The sequence below is a fragment of the Macrotis lagotis genome, chromosome X (genome assembly GCF_037893015.1).
Source record: "Macrotis lagotis isolate mMagLag1 chromosome X, bilby.v1.9.chrom.fasta, whole genome shotgun sequence".
Lineage (NCBI taxonomy): Eukaryota > Metazoa > Chordata > Mammalia > Peramelemorphia > Peramelidae > Macrotis > Macrotis lagotis.
Genome location: NC_133666.1, coordinates 106,192,793 through 106,213,276, shown reverse-complemented (window position 1 = coordinate 106,213,276; position 20,484 = coordinate 106,192,793). Strand labels below are relative to the sequence as shown.

General features: G+C 35.1%; 1 protein-coding gene and 1 pseudogene across 5 annotated transcripts in view; one reads left to right on the top strand and one right to left on the bottom strand.

The window, feature by feature from the left end:
* The window catches only part of CXH9orf85 (chromosome X C9orf85 homolog), a 93,826-nt gene extending 85,700 nt beyond the window's left edge, over nt 1–8,126 (top strand). The window contains exons 3-5 of one of the 5 annotated variants that reach the window (XM_074202875.1): nt 6,180–6,293; nt 6,866–6,906; nt 7,671–7,758. In XM_074202875.1, coding sequence (XP_074058976.1) covers nt 6,180–6,293; nt 6,866–6,884 — 133 coding nt within the window. In that variant the 3' untranslated portion in view covers nt 6,885–6,906; nt 7,671–7,758. Of the gene's footprint in view, nt 1–6,179; nt 6,294–6,865; nt 6,907–7,610 lie in introns of those variants that run through there. The other 4 variants (XM_074202874.1, XM_074202873.1, XM_074202872.1 and 1 more) reach the window with 4 other exon arrangements.
* An 8,836-nt stretch (nt 8,127–16,962) lies between these two features.
* LOC141499819 (glyceraldehyde-3-phosphate dehydrogenase pseudogene) lies at nt 16,963–18,155 on the bottom strand (annotated as a pseudogene).
* Nucleotides 18,156–20,484: the final 2,329 nt, after the last annotated feature.

The following is a 20,484-nucleotide window of genomic DNA, read 5'->3' as shown; positions in this document are numbered from 1 at the left end:
AATAAATTTCTTTGGATTATGTTTGGAGAATTAGAAAGTATTCCCCTAAATACTTTCTGAATTTTAAAGTCCTGCCAGTTGGTCAGTTCATGATAGATTACTTGGGACAAGTATGGCTCTGTAGAACTGCCATTGTTGTAATTGTATTTGCTATTGATTTCCATGCTTTGTCACTGCTCTAATAGATATGGGAAAATAATATGAAAATAGCAAACAGGGAATAAAGGCTTGTTTGGCATTGGCAGATAAAGACAGAGACACAGAAGCACAAAGACAGAGGGAGTTATCTTATTAAAATCCATTCTATGAGCCAGATAATGAAAATACAAATGTTTTCATTAGCTAACTCCTTGTGGCCCTATTTGGGATTTTCTTGGCAAAAATACAACAGTGGTTTTCAATTTTATAGATGGGGAAACTGGGGCAAAAAAAGGATTGATTTTCCCTGAGCCATGCATCTTGTACAGATTCTTGAATCTAGACTCAGCAAGGTTATATCACTATGCCACCTAAATGTCTCAGAGATACAAAAAAACAATTGAACAAGAAAGTCTTAGCCCTCAAAGAGCTTTCATTCTAATGAGGGACGACATAATGTAATGAGGAGCTAGCAATGGGAGGTGTGTAGCATACAGGAAGGCATGGTATGTAAATATTGCCTGGAACCAGACTTCCATATCATTTCTGGTTGCAGGCAATATAAAATCAAAGTTCATATATTAGAGTCCAGAAAGGTCCTGGAACAGAGTCTAAGGTTCCTTTGGTGAAGAGATGGTGAAAAAAAGCAAGATGTTTGAATTAAATAAGGCACAAGCTGTACAATTTTCCTGGTTTATATTATTTTATTTTTTTTAGTTGCCTCATTGAGTTGTTATTAAAAGCTCAAGAATTAATTAAACAAATGCATCTTAGAACTTTACTTGTCCGATAAGTAGTTTGCAATAAAATTTTCTATTTTAACTTTAGCCATGTTTAGAATGAACAAAAATTCTAGCTGAAGAATGGATCTCTCTGCTAAAGCAGTTAATAAAATGGACCAATAGGAGACTAAATATTTATCACTTGTTAAGGATTTTAGAGATAGAATTTCAATTGTTCCAAATTCTAAATTATACTCAATTATTGAGGACCTGGCATGATTATGCCAATTTGTTATAAAGAGCACACAGGGACATAAGGACATGTTCCCTTATGTATTAGATGTCTGTTACAGACAGTCCTTTCAATGAGTGAAGGTTCCAGATCTGCCAGGTGAGGGATTCCTTTAAAAGAATCCTACTTCAGCTGAGACTGATTGTTCTCTCAAAGGCCCCTTCTTTTTATTTTCCTAGTTTATTTTTAAGAAGAAATCTCAATTTTTTTTCTGGAATGGAGATGCATAGTAGTGTGGTCTTATCCATTTGATCTCATTTCTCATCTTTCAAATCTTACTCTACGTCCAGTCTAGCCCCACCACCATAACCCTAGATCATTCAATAGCTAGTTTCCTTGTGCCAGGGTTATTAGGGTAGTTTTGTTTGGGGTAGTTTAGTTCCATGAGAATTCTCTCTCTTCTCCAATTAAGTCTTTACATCAGTATAATAATAATCTTTCTTCACATCATTTTTGTCATATCACTTGTCTTTCTTGAAATCTTTACTGACTCCCTGTTATCTACTGAGTAAATTTTAAATTCAGTGCCTGTCATTCAAAGACCTTCCACAACTTCTTCCTATCTATGTATTTCCTACTATATTTTCTTTTTCTTTCTTTCTCTCTCTCTCTCCTTCCTTCCTTCCTTCTTTCTTTCTTTCTTTTCTTTCGTGTTGATGTTAAATTTTAAATTTTGAGTTTCAAATTTTTTCCCCTCCCTTCAGCCTCTCCCTCATGCAATAAGAAGGCGGCAAGCATATGATACCTATAATACAGGTGATGTCATGCAAAACATAATTACAAAAAATAGCAGGAAGAAGAAAGTGAAAAAAATAGACTTTGATCTGCTCAGAGTTCATCAGGTTTTTCCTTTGGAGGTTCATTCTACTGTATATTTCTCCACAAATTAGACAACTCCTTATTCTTTTGGCATACACAAAGTTGCAACTTCATGCCATTACATGCTATCCACAGTGCCCTCCATTCCTTCCTTTCTCTTATTAAATTTTCTACGCATCTTTTAAAATCTAGCTCAAATGCTACTTGTTCCAAGTAACTTTTCATGGCTTCCTGATTGATAATGAACTAACTTCTCTCTCACCCAATGTTTTATTTTGATACTGGGTATTTTAGCTATCTCATTCCCTATTAAGCTGTACTTATCTATTTCTCTGACATCTAACATAGTGTTCTTTACATTGTAGGCATTCAATAGTTATTTTTAATTTAGAGGTTAATTTTTTGTTTGGGGTTTGTGTGTGTGTATTCTAGTGCTATAAAATTAAGATTAGTCTTTTTGATCATTGTCTTGATCATTTGATGAACGTTATAATCACTAATTAACTTGGATGACTTTTCTTCATTATGAAATTATATTTTTTATATATATATATATATATGTATACACTTTTATTCTTTTTGGTAGTAAATGTATAATCATCTCTGCCTTCACTAATAATGACACTTGTTTATGATGCTAGAAATGACTATGTTCTTCTAGTGTTTACTTTAATAGTTGCCTACAGAATTTGGTCAAAGATTGATCATTTATGCTTTTTTAGGAATTTTTTTTTCTTAGAGATAGAATATGGATGCAAAAAAATCTTGGTTTTTGTGATGACTACACAAAATACTTAAAGACAAATGATTCAGTATTAGACCAGCAAGAGGTTTAAATTGTGGCTATTTCCGCCCCGCCTCCTGCGCCCGCTCCTCCCCAGTCGAGAACAGGGCCGTGCCGCGACCCTCTGGCTCCGGCTCCCTCTCCGGCTCCCTCTCCGGCTCCGGCTCCGGCTCCGGCTCCGGCTCCGGCTCCGGCTCCGGCTCCGGCTCCCTCTCCGGCTCCGGCTCCGGCTCCCTCTCCGGCTCCGGCTCCGGCTCCCTCTCCGGCTCCGGCGCCGGCAACCCTCTCCGGCTCCGGCTCCGGCTCCCTCTCTGGCTCCTCCGCCGCTGCCGCCGCCATTTTACGAGGCTGTCGTAAAGCGGTGCAGCCCGGGGGGAGGGGAGGGGGCACAAATGGCGGCGGAGGTCCTGCGGCCACCCTGCCCGGCTCCGCCCTGCACGGCTGCCCGCCTGGGCCACAGGGAGGACTAGAGCGGGGGACTGCACGCAGAGCCGGGTGTCACGATTGTGCCCACCCAGAAAATCTTGCGATGATTGGATTGGACCGCCAGATAGATATTCGAACCTTCGACCAATCAAATTTTACATCCCTGAAAACGAATCTCCTTTGGAACAGCAGCTTAGGAAATTAAGAAACACAAGAATGGACCCAACAATATTGGGCAAACCAGAATCAGATGTTTAGTAAGGAAAAAGAATTTATTCACTTAAGATTAAAAGCTAGAGGTCTGGGATTGAAAGATGAAACAGGTAAAAAAATAACGTTAAATGCAGAGGAATTGGCTGATTTTTACAAGGAATTCTAAGTAAAAATTTTCAGGAGCATTTATACTATAACAGAGACTGGTACAAACGTAATTTTACTATCACCTTGTTCATGGGAAGAGTGGCCTTAGAGAAGATTTGGAGAAAACTTGGATTCAAACAGTTGAAGAACAACTAGAAGTATACCTCCATCTGCCTTCACCAGCTCCTGTATTGACCATCAGATTCAGCACTGGTCTAACTGACATCCTATTTACCTCGAACATAAACATATATGAAAGAGACTGACAAACTCAATTTATGAGGATGATAAAAAAAAATTTTTTAAAGTAACAAAAAACTCAGAAATTTTTCTGTTTGTAGGTCACTTTTGTCTTCCCTCCCACAACCACCAGAGCAGTTAATGTAATTTTCATGAACTGAACACATTTTGGAAGAGTATTTCAGGACAAAGGTGTGTCCGAGAGAACACACAGGTCTTAGCTTGCTTTTGCTCCACGTGTCTTTTCCTGAGGGAATTAAGTATTATGGTCACATTAATTCCCGAATTGGTAGTTTTGCTCTGCATGTTCCAAGATAAGATTCTGACTCTGTAATTCTTTGTGCCATACTTGCCTAAGATATACTTTTCAAATGATGGGGTTCCCTTTATTGTGTATTCACTTATAATCTGAGGTAATTAAACCATCCTAACATTAACTGTCCCCAATGTAGATATAGCCACTTGCTGATCAGACATCATATTGGTTGTCAGAGTTTTAGAGAAATATTTTGTACTTATTTTGAAATGGTTATTCTTTGAAATAAAGGTTTGAAGTGTGAATATACTGTGAGTAAAAAGTTGTGATTTTGTTTTAACAGTGTACAAAAATCTATACTTCCAAACGAAATTATTACTGTTTAAATATTTCTGGAATTCTTCTCTAAAGGTTACCTCCTAGTCTTTTGAACAAAAAAAATGGCCATTTCCAAAGAAATTAAAATAAAACAAACACTGTACAATTTTCTTAGTTTATTTTTAAGAAGAAATGTTTGTTATTTTTCTGTTTTTAAAAATATATCTTGAAATTGAATATTTCTTTAACTATGATTAAAAATCCAAAGGACATTATGTCTTAGATCATAAATTAAGACTTGTTTGATAGACATTTCTAATAATGGAGAAATTACTCATACATAACTCCCATTAGCAATAATATGGTTTATTGAAAAGAGTGTTAAATTTGGATTAAAAAATTTGAAGATTAAATCTTGATTCTGCTTCTTATCAACCTTTTGTGACAGTGGACAAATCAATTCAACTTGGTCTTCAGTGAAAATAGAAAAAATAATACCTACTTCAGAGGATTGTAATGAAATTCAAAAGAGACCATTTGTAAAGCATCACATAGACCTTAATGTTATTACTTGGATATTCCAGTAGATCTGAAGTTACTTCATTCTAAATAGCTCTCTAATAATGCAAATTAGAACCCATTCTTGCTTGTCCTTATAGTGATTCTTATCCATGTTGACCCATCATTTCACAACTGTCCTAGATGGGTGCCTACTTTCATTCTCTTGATATTTCATGGAAACTAGTGGAGTAAACAGGTAGTTGCTTGTCTTGTTCCTCATACTTATTATTACATGATAAACCCACTTTTTTAAAGCAGGCATATATTTCTTGAATATTCTGCTCATTCCTTCCTACCAGGTACTTCATCTTTGCTCTTTAGATGATCCTCAGCTTTGATTCTTAGTAATCTCACCACTTTTAGGCTCTTTCTACTTCAGTCTGTTTTTATCTGTCATTGCTAGTAATGTTCTTAATGGATAGCGTTGTCACTTTACTCCTATACTTAAAAGCCTTCAAAGATTATTCCTCCTCCTCCACCTCCTTTGTTTTTACTCTTGGACCTATTTCTTCATTGATATAAGGAGAGAAGTCCCTCTACCAATGTAGTTCAAAGGAAGTTTTCTGAGACTTAGTCTTATTGAATTACGAGATGATTTGTTCTGAGGTCACACAAGCCCGTCTGTTTCAATGACAGGTCTTTCTGATTCTGAAGCTAGCCAGGTTTCTGTCTATTATACTACTTACTTTGTCTCTCTCTATGGTTTCTCATTGTCAAAATGGATAGTTTTGATTACATTGTCTATTAAAATTAAAGATAGATTCCAATCCACTTTTCCAGCTTGCCTTAAGTGAACCTAGTCCCTTTCATAGAGCTTCTGTTCATCTGAACAAGACTACTTGTCATTATCCTCATCCAGGTTGTCTTTTCATATTTTCTTGACTCTGTTCACATTATCACCTAAGTCTGGACTTCAACCCCTTCTTTAAGGTCTCATTTAGGTACAGCCTCTGTGAAACCTTCTCTGAAATGTAGACAAAAATAATTTGTCTTTCGTTGGCACTCTCTATTTTTATACTATATTCTAATTTTATTATTAATTAGTATTAATATTTTAGTGTATATTATCTCATATACTAGTTTCCCTTCCACATGCTTCCTAAACATTTTTTGAATGAGGTTGGTAAAAAATAGATTTTCTTTTTAATTTTTACATTTGTGAAACTTTTTATTGGGAAAAGAAAGAAAAGAATAAATGTTTGAAAAGAGGAAATTCAAACAGCTAAATTAAAATAGTTTCATTATCTTTTTTCTCTTCTCTAGTGTTAAATGTTTACAAAAGACAGTGAAGGATTCTTATCACATGATTTGTAGATCATGTGCTTGTGAACTTGAAGTTTGTGCTAAATGTGGAAAGAAAGAAGAAATTGTTATTCCGTAAGTATGTCCATGAAAGTTTATTTCTCTTTTGCAGTATTTGATATGCATGATTTTTCTTTCCCTGAAGCATTCTGGTAACTAATTAATGTTTATATTTCAATATAATTATACAATGGGCCAATATCAATCTGTGGAAACATTATAAGAGCTCTAATTTTTATTTTAAAATTTTCAGTAGTTCTTCCCTTATGTCAATTTCAACAATCTTTTTTATGTTAATCAACTCAAAGAAGTTAACTTTTTAGTTTTTAGCACAGTTTTATTTAAGTCAAGCTTCATTTCTCTCTGGCTGTGGTTATTGGACTCTGTATATATAATTCATATTTCTCCGGGTAATGTAAGCCCTGCTTAGTTACGAATTAGATATGTTGTATTTTTGCTTTGTAATAGTAAATTAAAAACTACATGGCATTGTTTGGAATGCATTGGCTGTTGTTCTTGTAATATTCCTGTAATGTTGCCCCTGGGGATACAGACTAACCTAAAAGCCTTATGATATAATTTGTTACTTAGTGTGGAACCACTGAGAGGGTGAGTCAATTTTATTCCATTTTATTGTTCTTTACAAGCCCTGCTATTGCCGCTTAATACTTCAAACCATCAAACTCAGGTACCCTTCATTCATATTTCTGCCCCAACTATCCTTTCCTCCTTAACTTCTGGTCAAATCTACTTCTCCTTAGGAAATTTATAGACCCAAATTCTCTTGCAAAAATGGAATAAATAGCCAATCAATGAATACATCTTATTCATCTAGGTGATAGAAGACCTTCTTAGGCCTTTAAAAATAGAAATTCTTTTTAATCTAGGCTATTTTTATTTTATTTTAATTAGAAACCCCCTTTTTTTCCCCATTGGGAATCCATATTTCTGCCCCATCCCAAGAGAATTTTAAAAATGTTTGTTGTGAGATTAGGCAATGTATATAGAAAACCTCTTAAGATTTTCCTGTCATCAAAACAAGATTTAGGTTGAGAGTGGATAAAACAGAAACTTAAAATAGATTAACTTAGAATAATTGTAACAGTTGTTTATGGTTTTGGTTTTGTTTATGTTAAGCAGTTTTTCTATAATGAATGTAATGAACTAACTTGGCATATGACCAGCAACATTATTATTATTATTGGTTGGGCTCATAACTTAATGTTCAAGGATTCTTTTTCATATTTGTTCCATTGAAATTGCTGCCTATCAGGAAGAAAAAAAAAACCCCAAAAAGCAGAATTTTGTAGATTAGGCTCCCTCTACCTTTACTGAGCAAGAAAATAACAAAAGCCTTTAGCTAATTGAATTTTTTTCCCCCTTTTCCATCAGGATCAGTAACAAGCTAGAGAAGACAGCAGATGTTGAAAGTAATGAAATATCTAATTGCAGGAGAAGAAACAGAAAATTTGAAGAACAGAGCAGTGATGAATTAGATTTTGACCTTGATTTAAATGAATCAGAAGATGAAGAGCAAGATAATCTTAGAAGCTATACCAAAACCAAATCTGCAAGTATGAAAACCTAACCAATTTGGAGGTCTTGAACAAAGATCTATGGAATTATATAAGACAATAGTGGAAAATTCTGATCTGGGCTTAAAGGTTTCTAGGTTACTTTATCTCTGTTGATAATCATAATATTATATAACCATAATCAAAGCTCTTGCTTTCTTTGAGTCTGTTTTTTTCATCTGTAAAAACTGTTTCCAACTCTAGTTTTTTCATCAGACTATCTCTTCAGATTGAATGCTGGGTAATTTCAGTATTATTCTTTAGAAAGCTACACAATCAGAAATAATGAGCATGAACAATATTCAGGATTAATGGAATATTTTAATCTCTTATGTGAAAGAAATTGATCTCAGGGTATAGTGCTTCAATAAATATTAATTAATCTCAAGAAGATAATTTACATTGAAGCCATGTAATCTCATATTTTTCCTTTATTGTAGAAATAGAATGCTGTAGGAAAAACACTGGGTATGAATTTAGGAGTCAACAAAATTCAGGTCTCATAATACTTACAAATCAATTAAACTCTTGGGGCCTTAGCTTCCTTGTCTGTATCATAGGGGTAAAAATACATTCTGTGTTGAGTTGATATAAATAAAGCACTTTTTAATCTTAAAGAATTATGGGGGAGGGGTGGACAGCTGGGTGGTACAGTGGTTAGAGCAACAGCCTAGGAGTCAGATACTTAGTAGCTGTGTGATTCTGGGAAAGACACTTAACCCCATTGCCTTGCAAAAAATAATGTGACTAATCACAAGTCATTTATAAAAATTATGTAAGATTCTTATTAATAAAGAATAATAATTATAACACTATTTTATGCTCCTTGTTCTTTACTTTCTTTCAAATGACATAACTCATATTTTACATTAAAGAAGTATTATGTTGTGAAAAATCAAAAGACATGGTGTCTTAGTATCACTCATTCTATTACTGAAGAAGTCATAGACCAAATACTTTTATGATATATGATACTTGTTATACTCAGCCTCTTTCATTTACAGTATCTTGTGCCATCCATGTAATAGCACTTTAAGGCAAGGAGGTTCAGTAATAAAACTTAAGTTCTGGCTCTGGTTCTTTCACTTGCTAATCATTAAATGCTAATTTACCCAATCTCTGATCCTCAGTTTCCTGTGGAGCAAGTTAAAGCATAAGCACCATAGAATTCATCTAATCTCATTCCCTCATTTGCAAATAAGAAAGTACATCCACAGAAGGCACAGAAATTGCCCCTTGTTGGCTAAGTATAGTAATAATGTCAGGATAATTCTTCTGAATTCTCCCAGTCCAATACCCTTTGCACTGTATTTACCTTACAGGATAGTTGTGAATATAAAATTATTTAGCAAATATGAAAATTGTTAAATATTTAATAAAAACAAGTTTATGAAGCTTTATGCCCAGCATTATAAGTGAGACAATAACATTCATCTCTCTAAACTCCACTCTATTCAGTTATGAATGTATTTTAATGAAAAACTAAGCAGTTCAAAACACTTGTATTTTATACAACTCTTTGCTTTTTTGTAAATTATTATTATTGTTAAGAATGTTATTAATATCAAGGGGGCGGCTAGGTGGCGTAATGGATAAAGCACCAGCCCTGGAGTCAGGAGTACTTGGATTCAAGTCCGGTCTCGGACACTTAATAATTACCTAGCTGTGTGGCCTTGGGCAAGCCACTTAACCCCATTTGCCTTGCAAAAACCTTAAAAAAAAAAAAGAATGTTATTAATATTAAGAATGATACTACTTTGAAGATTGTTAAACTGGAAGAAAGTTTGATGAAGTGTATCACCTAGTGACTTGTTATAATTGCAGTTCTTTCACTCTATGCTACAAAATATCAAAAATAACTCAGATTTATTAATGTTATTTACTTCAGTTTTGTTTATATAGGAATTATTTTCCTGACACAATCATTTTCTAGACTATGAATCAGTATGCAGAAATGAAATAAGGCTTTTTATTTTCTTTTACTGGGTTGCCTAAGAATTTTTTTGTTTTGGTTAGGTCAGTATGTGGCCCTATATTAAGATTATATAGGCCTATCCTGAAATCTTAACATTTTAAATAGTGCTTAGCAGTTATATAGTTACAAATTATCACAGAAAAATTGAGATTCATAAATAGCTAAGATTTAATGATTTTACCTGTTTATACAATGCAGAATATTTCCAAAGGAAAAAAGCATGAAAATAAATATAACATCACTTCAACAAGTTTTTAAAATATAAGCTAAGTTCATCATACAGTGCTCGGGTTTTTTGGTCTTTGATTTTAGAAATAGCTTCCATTTTCATAAATGAGTAGCTCTTTTGAAATATATGTTCAAAAGGAATTCCTGAGAGCCCTAATTGCTTAAGTCGGTTGTCTATAGTCAGCTAGGCAGTATGTTTCTGAAGCAATATTTTAACCCAGTTCTGACTGACTCCAAAGCCAGGCTTTATTGTCTATACCTTCTCTTTTTTTTCTCTTCACTCTCACTTGGTTGTCTTAGCAGTTCTCACATGTTCAGTTATATTCTGAGTCATTAATACATGGTAGGACCTTTATTTTTTTAATTTAATTTTTTGTCTTTATAGTTATTTTATTTTTTCAAAATATATGTAGAGATAGTTTTCAACATTCATTTTTATAAAATTTCCTCCAATGAGAGCAAGCAGTCTGCTAGAGGTTATACTTGTACAATCATGATAGACACATTTCCATTTTAGTCTTGTTGTGAAAGAAGAATCAGAACAAAAAGGAAAAATGAGAAGAAAGCAAATAAATAAAAATAAATGAATGAAAATATACGCTTTGATAATTATTCAAACCTCCAGAGTTCTTTCTCTGAATGTGGAAGACATTTATCATCACAAGGCTTTTAGAATTGTCTTGAATCAATATGTTGCTAAGTCTATCAGTTGATTATCACACAGTTGCTGCTATTACCGCATACAATGTTTTCCCAATTTCACTCACTATTCTCATCTACTTGTTTCCAGGTTTTTCAGAAATCTACTAGTTCATCATTTCTTGTAGAACAATAGTATTTCATCACATTCATATATCACAACTTTGTTCAGCCTTTCCACAGTCTTTCTATAACACCACACACAAAAAAAGCTTCTATAAATATTTTTGTTCATATGGGTCCTTTTTCCTTTTTTATGATCTCTTTGGGATACAGATTGGATCAAAGGGTATCCACAGTCTTATAACTCTTGGGCATAGTCCCAAATTACTCTCCAGAATGGTTGAATCAGTTCACAACTATACCACCAATTAGTGGCCCACGTTTTCCCACATTCCCTCCAACATTTTCCATTTTCCTTTTCTCTCAGATTAACCAATCAGAGAGGTGTGAGGAGGTACATCAGTTATTTTAATAGGCATTTCTCTAATCAATAGAGATTTAGAGTATTTTTTCCTATAACTAGATAGCTTCAATTTCTTCATCTGAAATCTGCCTGTTCATATATCCTTTGACTATTTTTCAGCTGGGGAATAGCTTATATTTATATAAATTTGATGTGACTGCCTATAAAAATTCTTTGCCAGCTTTTTGCTTTCCTTCTACTCTTTGTTGCATTGATTTTGTTTGTGCAAAAGCTTTTTAATGTAATTAAAATCATCAACTTTGCTTTTCATATTCTTCTCCTTTTCATAGATCTGACAGGCAAACTATTGCTTGATATCCTAATTAACTTATGATGCCACACTTTATTTCTAAGTCATGTACCCATTTTGAACTTATCTTGGTATCAGGTGTGAGATGTTGATCTATACCTAATTTCTTCCATGCTATTTTCCAATTTTCCCAGCAAGTTTTTCCAAATAGTGAGCTCTTGCCCCTAGGATCCTTGACTTTCAGTACCTAATCTAGTTCACTGATCCACCAGTGCCAAATAATTTTGATGATTGCCACTTTATGATAAATGACTAGCCTACTTTCCTTTTACTTTTTTTTTATCAATTTCCTTGATTTTGTTCTTCTAGATAAATTTTGTTCTTATTTTTTCCTTGCTCTGTAAAATAATTTTTCGGTAGTTTGGTATGGCACTGAAAATATAGATTAATTTAGGTAGAATTGTCATTTTTATTATGTGTGATGGTTGCCTGACCAATTTAGATTTTTCCAATTGTTTAGATCTCACTTTATTTAATAAAAAGTGTTTTATAATTGTATTCATATAATTCCTGGGTTTATCTTGGCAGGTAGACTCCCAAATTTTGTATAATATCTACAGTTATTTTAAATGAATGTCTCTTCCTATCTCTTGCTGCTGGACTTTGTAATATATAGATATGCTAATGATTTATATGCATTTATTTTAAGTTCTTCAACTTTGCTAAAGTTGTTCATTTTTCAAGTACTGTTTTTTGATTCTCTACCCATAAAAGGAGATAGCTTTTTTTCTTCATTGCCTATTCTAATTCCTTTAATTTCTTTTTCTTCCATTGCTAAAGCCAATATTTCTTGTACAATACTGAATAATAGTGGTGATAATGGGCATCCTTGTTTTGCCTCTGATCTTTTTGGGAATACTCCTAGTTTTTCTCTTATTACATATAATGCTTCCTGATGGTTTTAAATTGATACTGTTTGTCATTTTAAGGAAAACTTCAGTTATTCCTATGCTCTCTAAGGATTTTTTAACAGGAATGGCTGCTATATTTTGTCAAAACTTTTTCAGCATCTATTCAGATGAGTGTATGATTTCTGTTAATTTTGTTATTGAAATGATCAGTTAGGCTGATTGTGTTATAAATCCCACCTGGTCATAGTGTCTTATCCTCATGATAATTTTCTGTAATCTCTTTGCTAATATTTTATTTAAAATTTTTACATAAATATTCTTTAAAGAAATTGCATAAACTGTTTTGACTCTTCCTGGTTTTAGGTATCAGCATCATATTTGTGACATTAAAGTAATTTGGTAAGACTTGTTTTTTACTTTTCCCTATAGTTTATATAGTATTGGAATTAATTGTTCTTTAAATGTTTTGTAGCATTCCCTTGTGAATTCATCTGGCCTTGGAGATTTTTTTTGTCATTGATGGCTTGTTAAATTTATTTTTGTAAAATGAGGTTAAGTATTTTATTTTCTCTTCTGTTAATCTAGGAAATTATTATGTTTGTAACTATTCTTCTATTTCACTTAGATCATCAGATTTATTGACATATAGTTGGGCAATAAAATAGGTTTATGATTGCTTTAATTACCTTTTCACTGGTATTGAATTGACCCTTTTCATTTGTGATGCTGATAATTGGGTTTTCTTTTTTTTAAATCAATATAACCAAAGATTTATTTATTTTATTGAGTTTTTAAAAAATAAATTTTAGTTTTATTTAGTAGTTCAATAGTTTAATTTTATTAATCTCCTTTGATTTTCAAAATTTCTAATTTGGTATTTAATTGGAGATTTTTTATTTGATCTTTTTCTAAACTTTTTTAATTGCATGCCCAATTCATTCATCTCTTTTCTTTCTCTATTTTATTAATATAAGTATTTAGAGGGCGGCTAGGTGGCGCAGTGGATAAAGCACCAGCCCTGGAGTCAGGAGTACCTGGGTTCAAATCCAGTCTCAGACACTTAATAATTACCTAGCTGTGTGGCCTTGGGCAAGCCACTTAACCCCATTTGCCTTGCAAAAAAAAAAACCTTAAAAATAATATAAGTATTTAGAGAGAATGAAAGTTCTCCTAAGAATTGGTTTGGTTGTATCCCATAAGTTTTGGTATGTTGTCTCGTCATTCTCTTGGCTGAAATTATTATTTCTCTAATTTGTTATCATCCTTTTGGATTAGGATATTTAGTTTCCATTTAATTTTTAATCTATCTTTTAATGGTCCTTTATTACATGTCATTTTTATTGGCATTATGGTCTGAAAATGGTGGAATAAATATTTCTGGTTTTCTGCATTTGATTGCGTGGTTCTTATTCTCTAAAATATGTTCAGTTTTTGCTATGCACCTTTCTTTCTATCTCCTTTCAGTTTTTTCCTGAGGTCTATCATATCTAACTTTTCTAAGATTCTATTTACCTCCCCATTTTTCTTGTTTTATTTTGTGGTTCGATTTATCTATTTCTATAGTTTTGCTATCCATTTCTTCCTGTAACTCACTTAACTTCTCCAAGAATTTGGATACTATGCCACTTAATGCATATATGTTTATTATTGATATTACTTCATTGCCTATGGTCTTTTTAGCAAGATATAAGTTTCCATCCTTGTCCCTTTATTTAGATCTGTTTTTGTTTTGCTTTGTCTGAGGTCAGGATTGCTACCTTTGCTTTTTTGTACTTCTGTTTCAGCCTATTACCTTTACTCCTTGCATATGGCTCTGCTTCAGATGTGTTATTTGTAAGCAATATATTGTAGGATTTCTGATTTTTTTAATCCACTCTTTTATCTGTGTTTTTTATTCACATTCATAATTATGTTTTAATTCTATATGTCCCTCTATTCTTTTTTTCTCTTACCACTCTCAATCTACCCTCCCTTCTATCAGCCCCATTTTATCTTTCCCTTTTCCCCCTCATTCTTCTGCCTTCCCTTCTGCCCCTCCCTTTTATCAGTCCCTTCTGTTTTCTTTATTCTTTCCCCTTCTGTTTCCCTGAAGGGTAAGATAGATTTCTAAATTCAAATGAGAGGGTATGCCAAATCCCTTGAGATTATGGAGAGAGATTTGGAATTACACCCAAATCAATGCTCATCTCCTCCCTTCCCTCCCTCTTCTATAATAGGTTCTTTGTGCCATGTCATGTGATAAATTTACACTATTCTGCCTCTCCCTTTCTTTTCCATTCCTTTTTTTCATTCCTGATTTTTTTTAATATCATCACATCTGAATCAACTTACAACCCACACCCTCTGCCTAAGTATTCTCTTAATTATCCTAATAGAGTTTACAAGTATGATCTTCTCATGTAGGGATGTAAACAGTGACCTTTTTCAGACTGCAGTGCAAGTCTTGTTAAGGTCAATTAGGTGGATAGAGCATTGTCCTTGAAGTCAGGAGAAGGAGAAGGTGGGTGGATTGAATCCAGCCTCAGACACTTGCCACTTCTAGCTGTGTGACCTTGGGAAGTCACTTAACACTGAATGCCTCACATCCAGGGCCATCTGTAGTCATCTTGATTTATATATGGTCATTGGACTCAAATGGAGGAGAAAGTGAGGCTGGTGACTTAGCACAGTACACCCTCACTCAAATCCAATTCATGTGCTTGTCATGACATCACTACCTTGATCTTTTTCAAGAATGAAGGACAACACACAAACAACAATTATATTATTTTTTAAGAAAGATTTTATTTATTTTGAATTTTATAATTTTTCCCTTAATCTTGCTTCCCTCCCCCGACTCCCCACAGAAGGAAGCCTATTAGTCTTTACATTGTTTCCATGGTATACACTGATCTAAGTTGAATGTGATGAAAGAGAAATCATATCCTTAAGGAAGAAACATGAAGTATGAGAAACAGCAAAATTATATAATAAAATAACGAGATAATGGGTTTTTCCCCCCTAAATTGAAGGTTAATAGTCTTTAGTCTTTGTTCAAACTCCACATTCTTTCTCAGGATATAGATGGTATCCTCCATCACAGATACCCCAAAATTGTGCCTGATGATTGCATTGATGGAATGAGCAAGTCCATTAAGGTTGATCATTAACCCCCATGCTGCTGGTATACAGTGTTGTTCTGGTTCTGCTCATCTCACTCGGCATCAGTTCATGCAAATCCTTCTGGGCTTCCTTGAAGTCCCATCCCTCCTGGTTTCTAATAGAACAATAGTATTCCATCACATCCATACACACACACACACACACACACCACAGTTTGTTAAGCCATTCCCTAATTGAAGGACATTCACTTAATTTCCAATTCTTTGCCATCACAAACAGGGCTGCTATGAATATTTTTGAACAAGTGATATTTTTACCCTTTTTCATAATCTCTTCAGGGTATAGACCCAGTAGTGGTATTGCTGGATCAAAGGGCATGCACATTTTTATTGACCTTTGGGCGTAATTCCAAATTGCTGCTCTCCAGAAAGATTGGATGAGTTCACAGCCCCACCAGCAATGTATTAGTGTCCCAGATTTTCCACATCCTTTCAAACATTGATCATTGTCCTTTCTAGTCCTATAGGGCACTCTGAGAGGTGTGAGGTGGTACCTCAGAGATGTTTTAATTTGCATTTCTCTAATTAGTGATTTAGAGCAATTTTTCATGGCTATGGATCGCTTTGATTTCCTCATCAGTAAATTGCCTTTGCATATCCTTTGACCATTTGTCAATTGAGGAATGGCTGGTTTTTTTAAAATTTGACTCACTTCTCTCTATATTTTAGAAATGAGTCCTTTGTCAGAAATACTAGTTGTAAAAATTGTTTCCCAATTTACATTTCTTTTAATCTTGTTACAGTGGTTTTGTCTGTGCAAAAGCTTTTTAATTTAATGTAATCAAAATTATCTAGTTTGTTTTTAATGATATTTTCCATCTTTTCCTTGGTCATAAATGCTTCCCTTTCCATAGATCTGATAGGTAAATACTCCTTGATCTTCTAGTTTGCTTATAATATTGTTTTTTATGTCTAAATACGGTATCCATTTTGATCTTATCTTGTTACTAACTTCCAATTTTTAACAACGAGAGAGTTTGTATCCCAGTAGCTGGATTCTTTGGGTTTATCAGACAGCAGATTACTATAATAATTTCCTGCTATTGCACCTAGTCTATTCCACTGATCCATTACTCTGTTTCTTAGCTAATACCAGACAGTTTTGATGACTGCTGCTTTATAATATAATTTTAGATCTGGAAGAGCTAAACCATCTTCTTTTGCACTTTTTTTCCATTAAATCACTGGAAATTCTTAACTTTTTGTTTCTCCATATAAATTTACTTAAAATTTTTTTCTAACTCATTAAAGTAATTTATTGGAATTTTGATTGGTAAGGCAGTAAACAAGTAATTTAATTTTGGTAGAATTGTCATTTTTATTATATTAGCTTGGCCTATCCATGAACAGTTAATATTTGCCCAGTTATTTAAATCTGATTTTATCTGTGTGAGAAGTGTTTTGTTTTGTTTTTTCACTGAATATGGTGACTTTATTGATGGTACACAATAAAGGACTCTAGACTCCCCCCCCCCCCCACTACAGGGGTGCTTTGGGACAAGGATGTGAATGGGGCACAGGATCCCTGGTAGAGGAACTCATGTTAGGGATGTGGGCTCCCCAGTGATGTAACTTTTTTTTCTTTTGGCTGGGGATGAAGATTCATTCATGACTTCCCATTTTATTCTTTGGAGGCCATGAAGACCATGAGGTCAACTACACGGTTGCTATAACCATACTCGTTGTCATACCATGAAATAAGCTTGACAGAGGGCAATACCAGCGCCTGCATCAAAGGTAGAAGAGTGGGTGTCACTGTTAAAGTCACAGGATACAAACTGGTCCTCTGTGTAGCCCAGGATGCCCTTCAAAGGTCCCTCTGATGCTTGCTTCACCACTTTCTTGATGTCATCATATTTGGCAGGTTTCTCCAGGCGGCAGGTCAGATCCACAGCAGATACATTGGGAGTGGGAACACGGAAAGCCATGCCTTTGAGCTTTCCATTCAGCTCAGGGATGACCTTGCCTACAGCATTAGCAGCTCCAGTGGAAGCAGGGATGATGTTTTAGGCAGCACCACGCCCATCACGCCACAGCTTGCCAGAGGGACCATCCACAGTCTTCTGGGTAGCAGTAATAGCATGCACTGTGGTCATGAGTCCTTCCACAATGCCAAAGTTGTCATGAATAACTTTGGCCAAGGGGCCCAAGTAGTTGGTGGTGCAGGAGGCATTACTGACAATCTTAAGGGAATTATCATATTTCTCATGGTTCACTCCCATCAGGAACATTGGGGCATCAGCAGAAGGGGCAGAGATAATGACCCGTTTGGCTCCACCCTTCAAGTGAGCCCCAGCCTTCTCCATGGTGGTAAAGACACCAGTGGTCTCTACAACATACTCAGCTCCAGCATCTCCCCATTTAATATTGGTGGGATCCTGCTCCTGGAAGATGGTAATAGCTTTTCCATTGATCACCAGCTTTCCATTCTCAGCTTTGACAGTGCCCTTGAACTTGCCATGGGTGGAATCATATTGAAACATATAAACCATGTAGTTGAGGTCAATGAAGGGGTCATTGATGGCCACAACATCTACTGTGCCAGAGATGAGTGCAGCCCTGGTCACCAGACGCCCAATGCGGCCAAATCCATTGACTCCGACCTTCACCATCTTGGCTCAGGAATGCGACTGACCAGAGCAGCGGATCCTTGCAGGGAGCTTGGAGAAGAGCTGAGAGCTGTGAGAAGTGTTTTTAAGTGTTTTCAAAAAGTTTCTGAGTCTGCCTGGGCAGGTAGACTCCTGGGTATTTTATATTGTCTAGAGTTACTTTGAATGGGAATTCTCTTTCTAGCTTTTTCTGCTGCATCTTGCTAGTCATATATAGAAATGTTGGGGATTTATGAGTGTTTATTTTATATCCTGCAACTTTGTTAAAGTTGCTAATTATTTCTAGTAGTTTTTTAGATGATTTTGGGGGATTCTCTAGGTATACCATTATGTCCTTTGCAAAGAGTAAGAATTTTGTCTCCTTCCTAATTCTAATTCCTTCAATTTCTTTTTCTTTTCTTATTGCTGAAGCTGACATTTCTAATACAAACTGAATGGTAGTGCTGATAGGAGCATCCTTGTTTCACCCCTGTGGTTTCAGATAGATAGAGCGAGCTTATTATTCTAAGGAACAATCTATTCATTCCTATGCTCTCTAGTGTTTTTAGTAGGAATGGGTACTGGATTTTGTCAAAAGCTTTTTCAGCATCTATTGATATGGTTTTTGATAGGTTTGTAGTTGATATAATCAATTATACTGACTCACTGATGAATATTGATGCAAAAATCTTAAATAAAATCTTAGCAAAACAATTACCACAAGTTATCACTAGGTTAATACATTTTGACCAAGTAGGATTCCAATTGTCGCACTGATGGAATGAGCAAGTCCTTCAAAGTTGATCATCACTCCCATGTTGCTGTTAGGGTATACAGTGTTTTTCTGGTTCTGCTCATCTCACTCAGCATCAGTTCATGCAAATCCCTCCAGGCTTCCCTGAAATCCCGTCCCTCCTGGTTTCTAATGAGGAATCATTTTCTTTAGAGAGCTTTTTTATCTCCTTTTCAAAGTCTTTTTTTGAGCTCATCCATAATCTGAGTCCATTTTCTATTTCCCTTGGAGTTTTTGGATATGGAAACTCCTCATCATCTGAGTATGTGTTTTGATCTTCCATAGGACATAATTAATTCTCTATGGTCAAATTCTTTTTTCTGTTGCTTACTCATTTACTCTGCCCAAGACCAATTTACAGCACTTCCACAGCTTTGGGGTTTTTTTTTGTGGGGGGGGGAGACATTCCTCCAAGATCTAATACTCTCTTGCCTGTGCTTTGATACGTTGATGAACACAGGTATTTCCCCTGTGCCCTGAAGCTGTAAGGAGGGACCCTGCTGGGCTATCTTTGTATGGAAGCCCAAACTGCAACCTGGATCTGAATATGGACAAACAGCAGAGTTCCTGCCATCAGGGAGAGCACAGATATTTCTGCCTTCTCCCCTGGCCACCTTACCATCTGTGGGCTGTGCTCTGGAACTGCAGGCTGGTTACTCCTGATTCTCACTGCAGGTTCTGTGGCCAGTGCTCTTCACACTCATTCTGGTCAAGCCAAATTCTCTCCCCACCCCTTTAAGCTGTTCCTGGGCTGTGCTTCGACCAAGGGCCTTTTCCATTTCCTGGTCCTGATGAAACACCTTTCCTGTGGAATTTCTAAGTTACCTTGGACTGGGAAAATGTATCACTCAGTCTTTCTATGGCTTCTGCCCCTCTAAATTTTTACTGTAGTCATAATTTGATGGCTTTTGGAGTTCCCTGGGGAAGGAGTTCCTGGGAAATGCTGCCTTTATGCCGCCATCTTTGCTCCGCCTCTCCTTCTTAGTCTTTTTTAATCAAATTGACCAGAGGTTTATCTGGTCTTTTCAGAAAACCAACTCTTGGTTTTATTTTTTAGTTCAATAGTTTTCTTGCTTTCAATTTTGTTAATTTCTCCTTTAATTTTTTAAATTTCTAATTTGATACTTAATTGGGGGGGTTAATTTGTTCTTTTTCCTATTTTAGTTGCATATTTATTAGTTCATTGATTTCCTTTTTCGCTATATTATTCGTATAAGCACTTAAAGATATAATATATCCCCTGACAGTCTCCATGATTGTATCCCATAGGTTTTGGTATGTTGTTTCATTATTGTCATTTTCTAGGATGAAATAATTCTATAATTTGGTTTTGATCCACTCATTTTTTAAATGAGGTTATTTAGTTTACATTTAGTTCTGGGTCTATATCTCCCTGGCCCAATATTGCATATGATTTTTATTGCATTATGTTCTGAGAAAGATACATTCACTATTTCTGCCTTTCTGCAATTGATTATTAGGCTTTTATGCCCTAGTATGGTCAATTTTTGTGTAAGTGCCATGTACTGTAGGAAAAAAAGTATATTCCTTTCTGTCCCCATTCAGTTTCCTCCATAGGTCTATCATGTCTAGGTTTTCTAACAGTCTGTTTTCCTCTTTA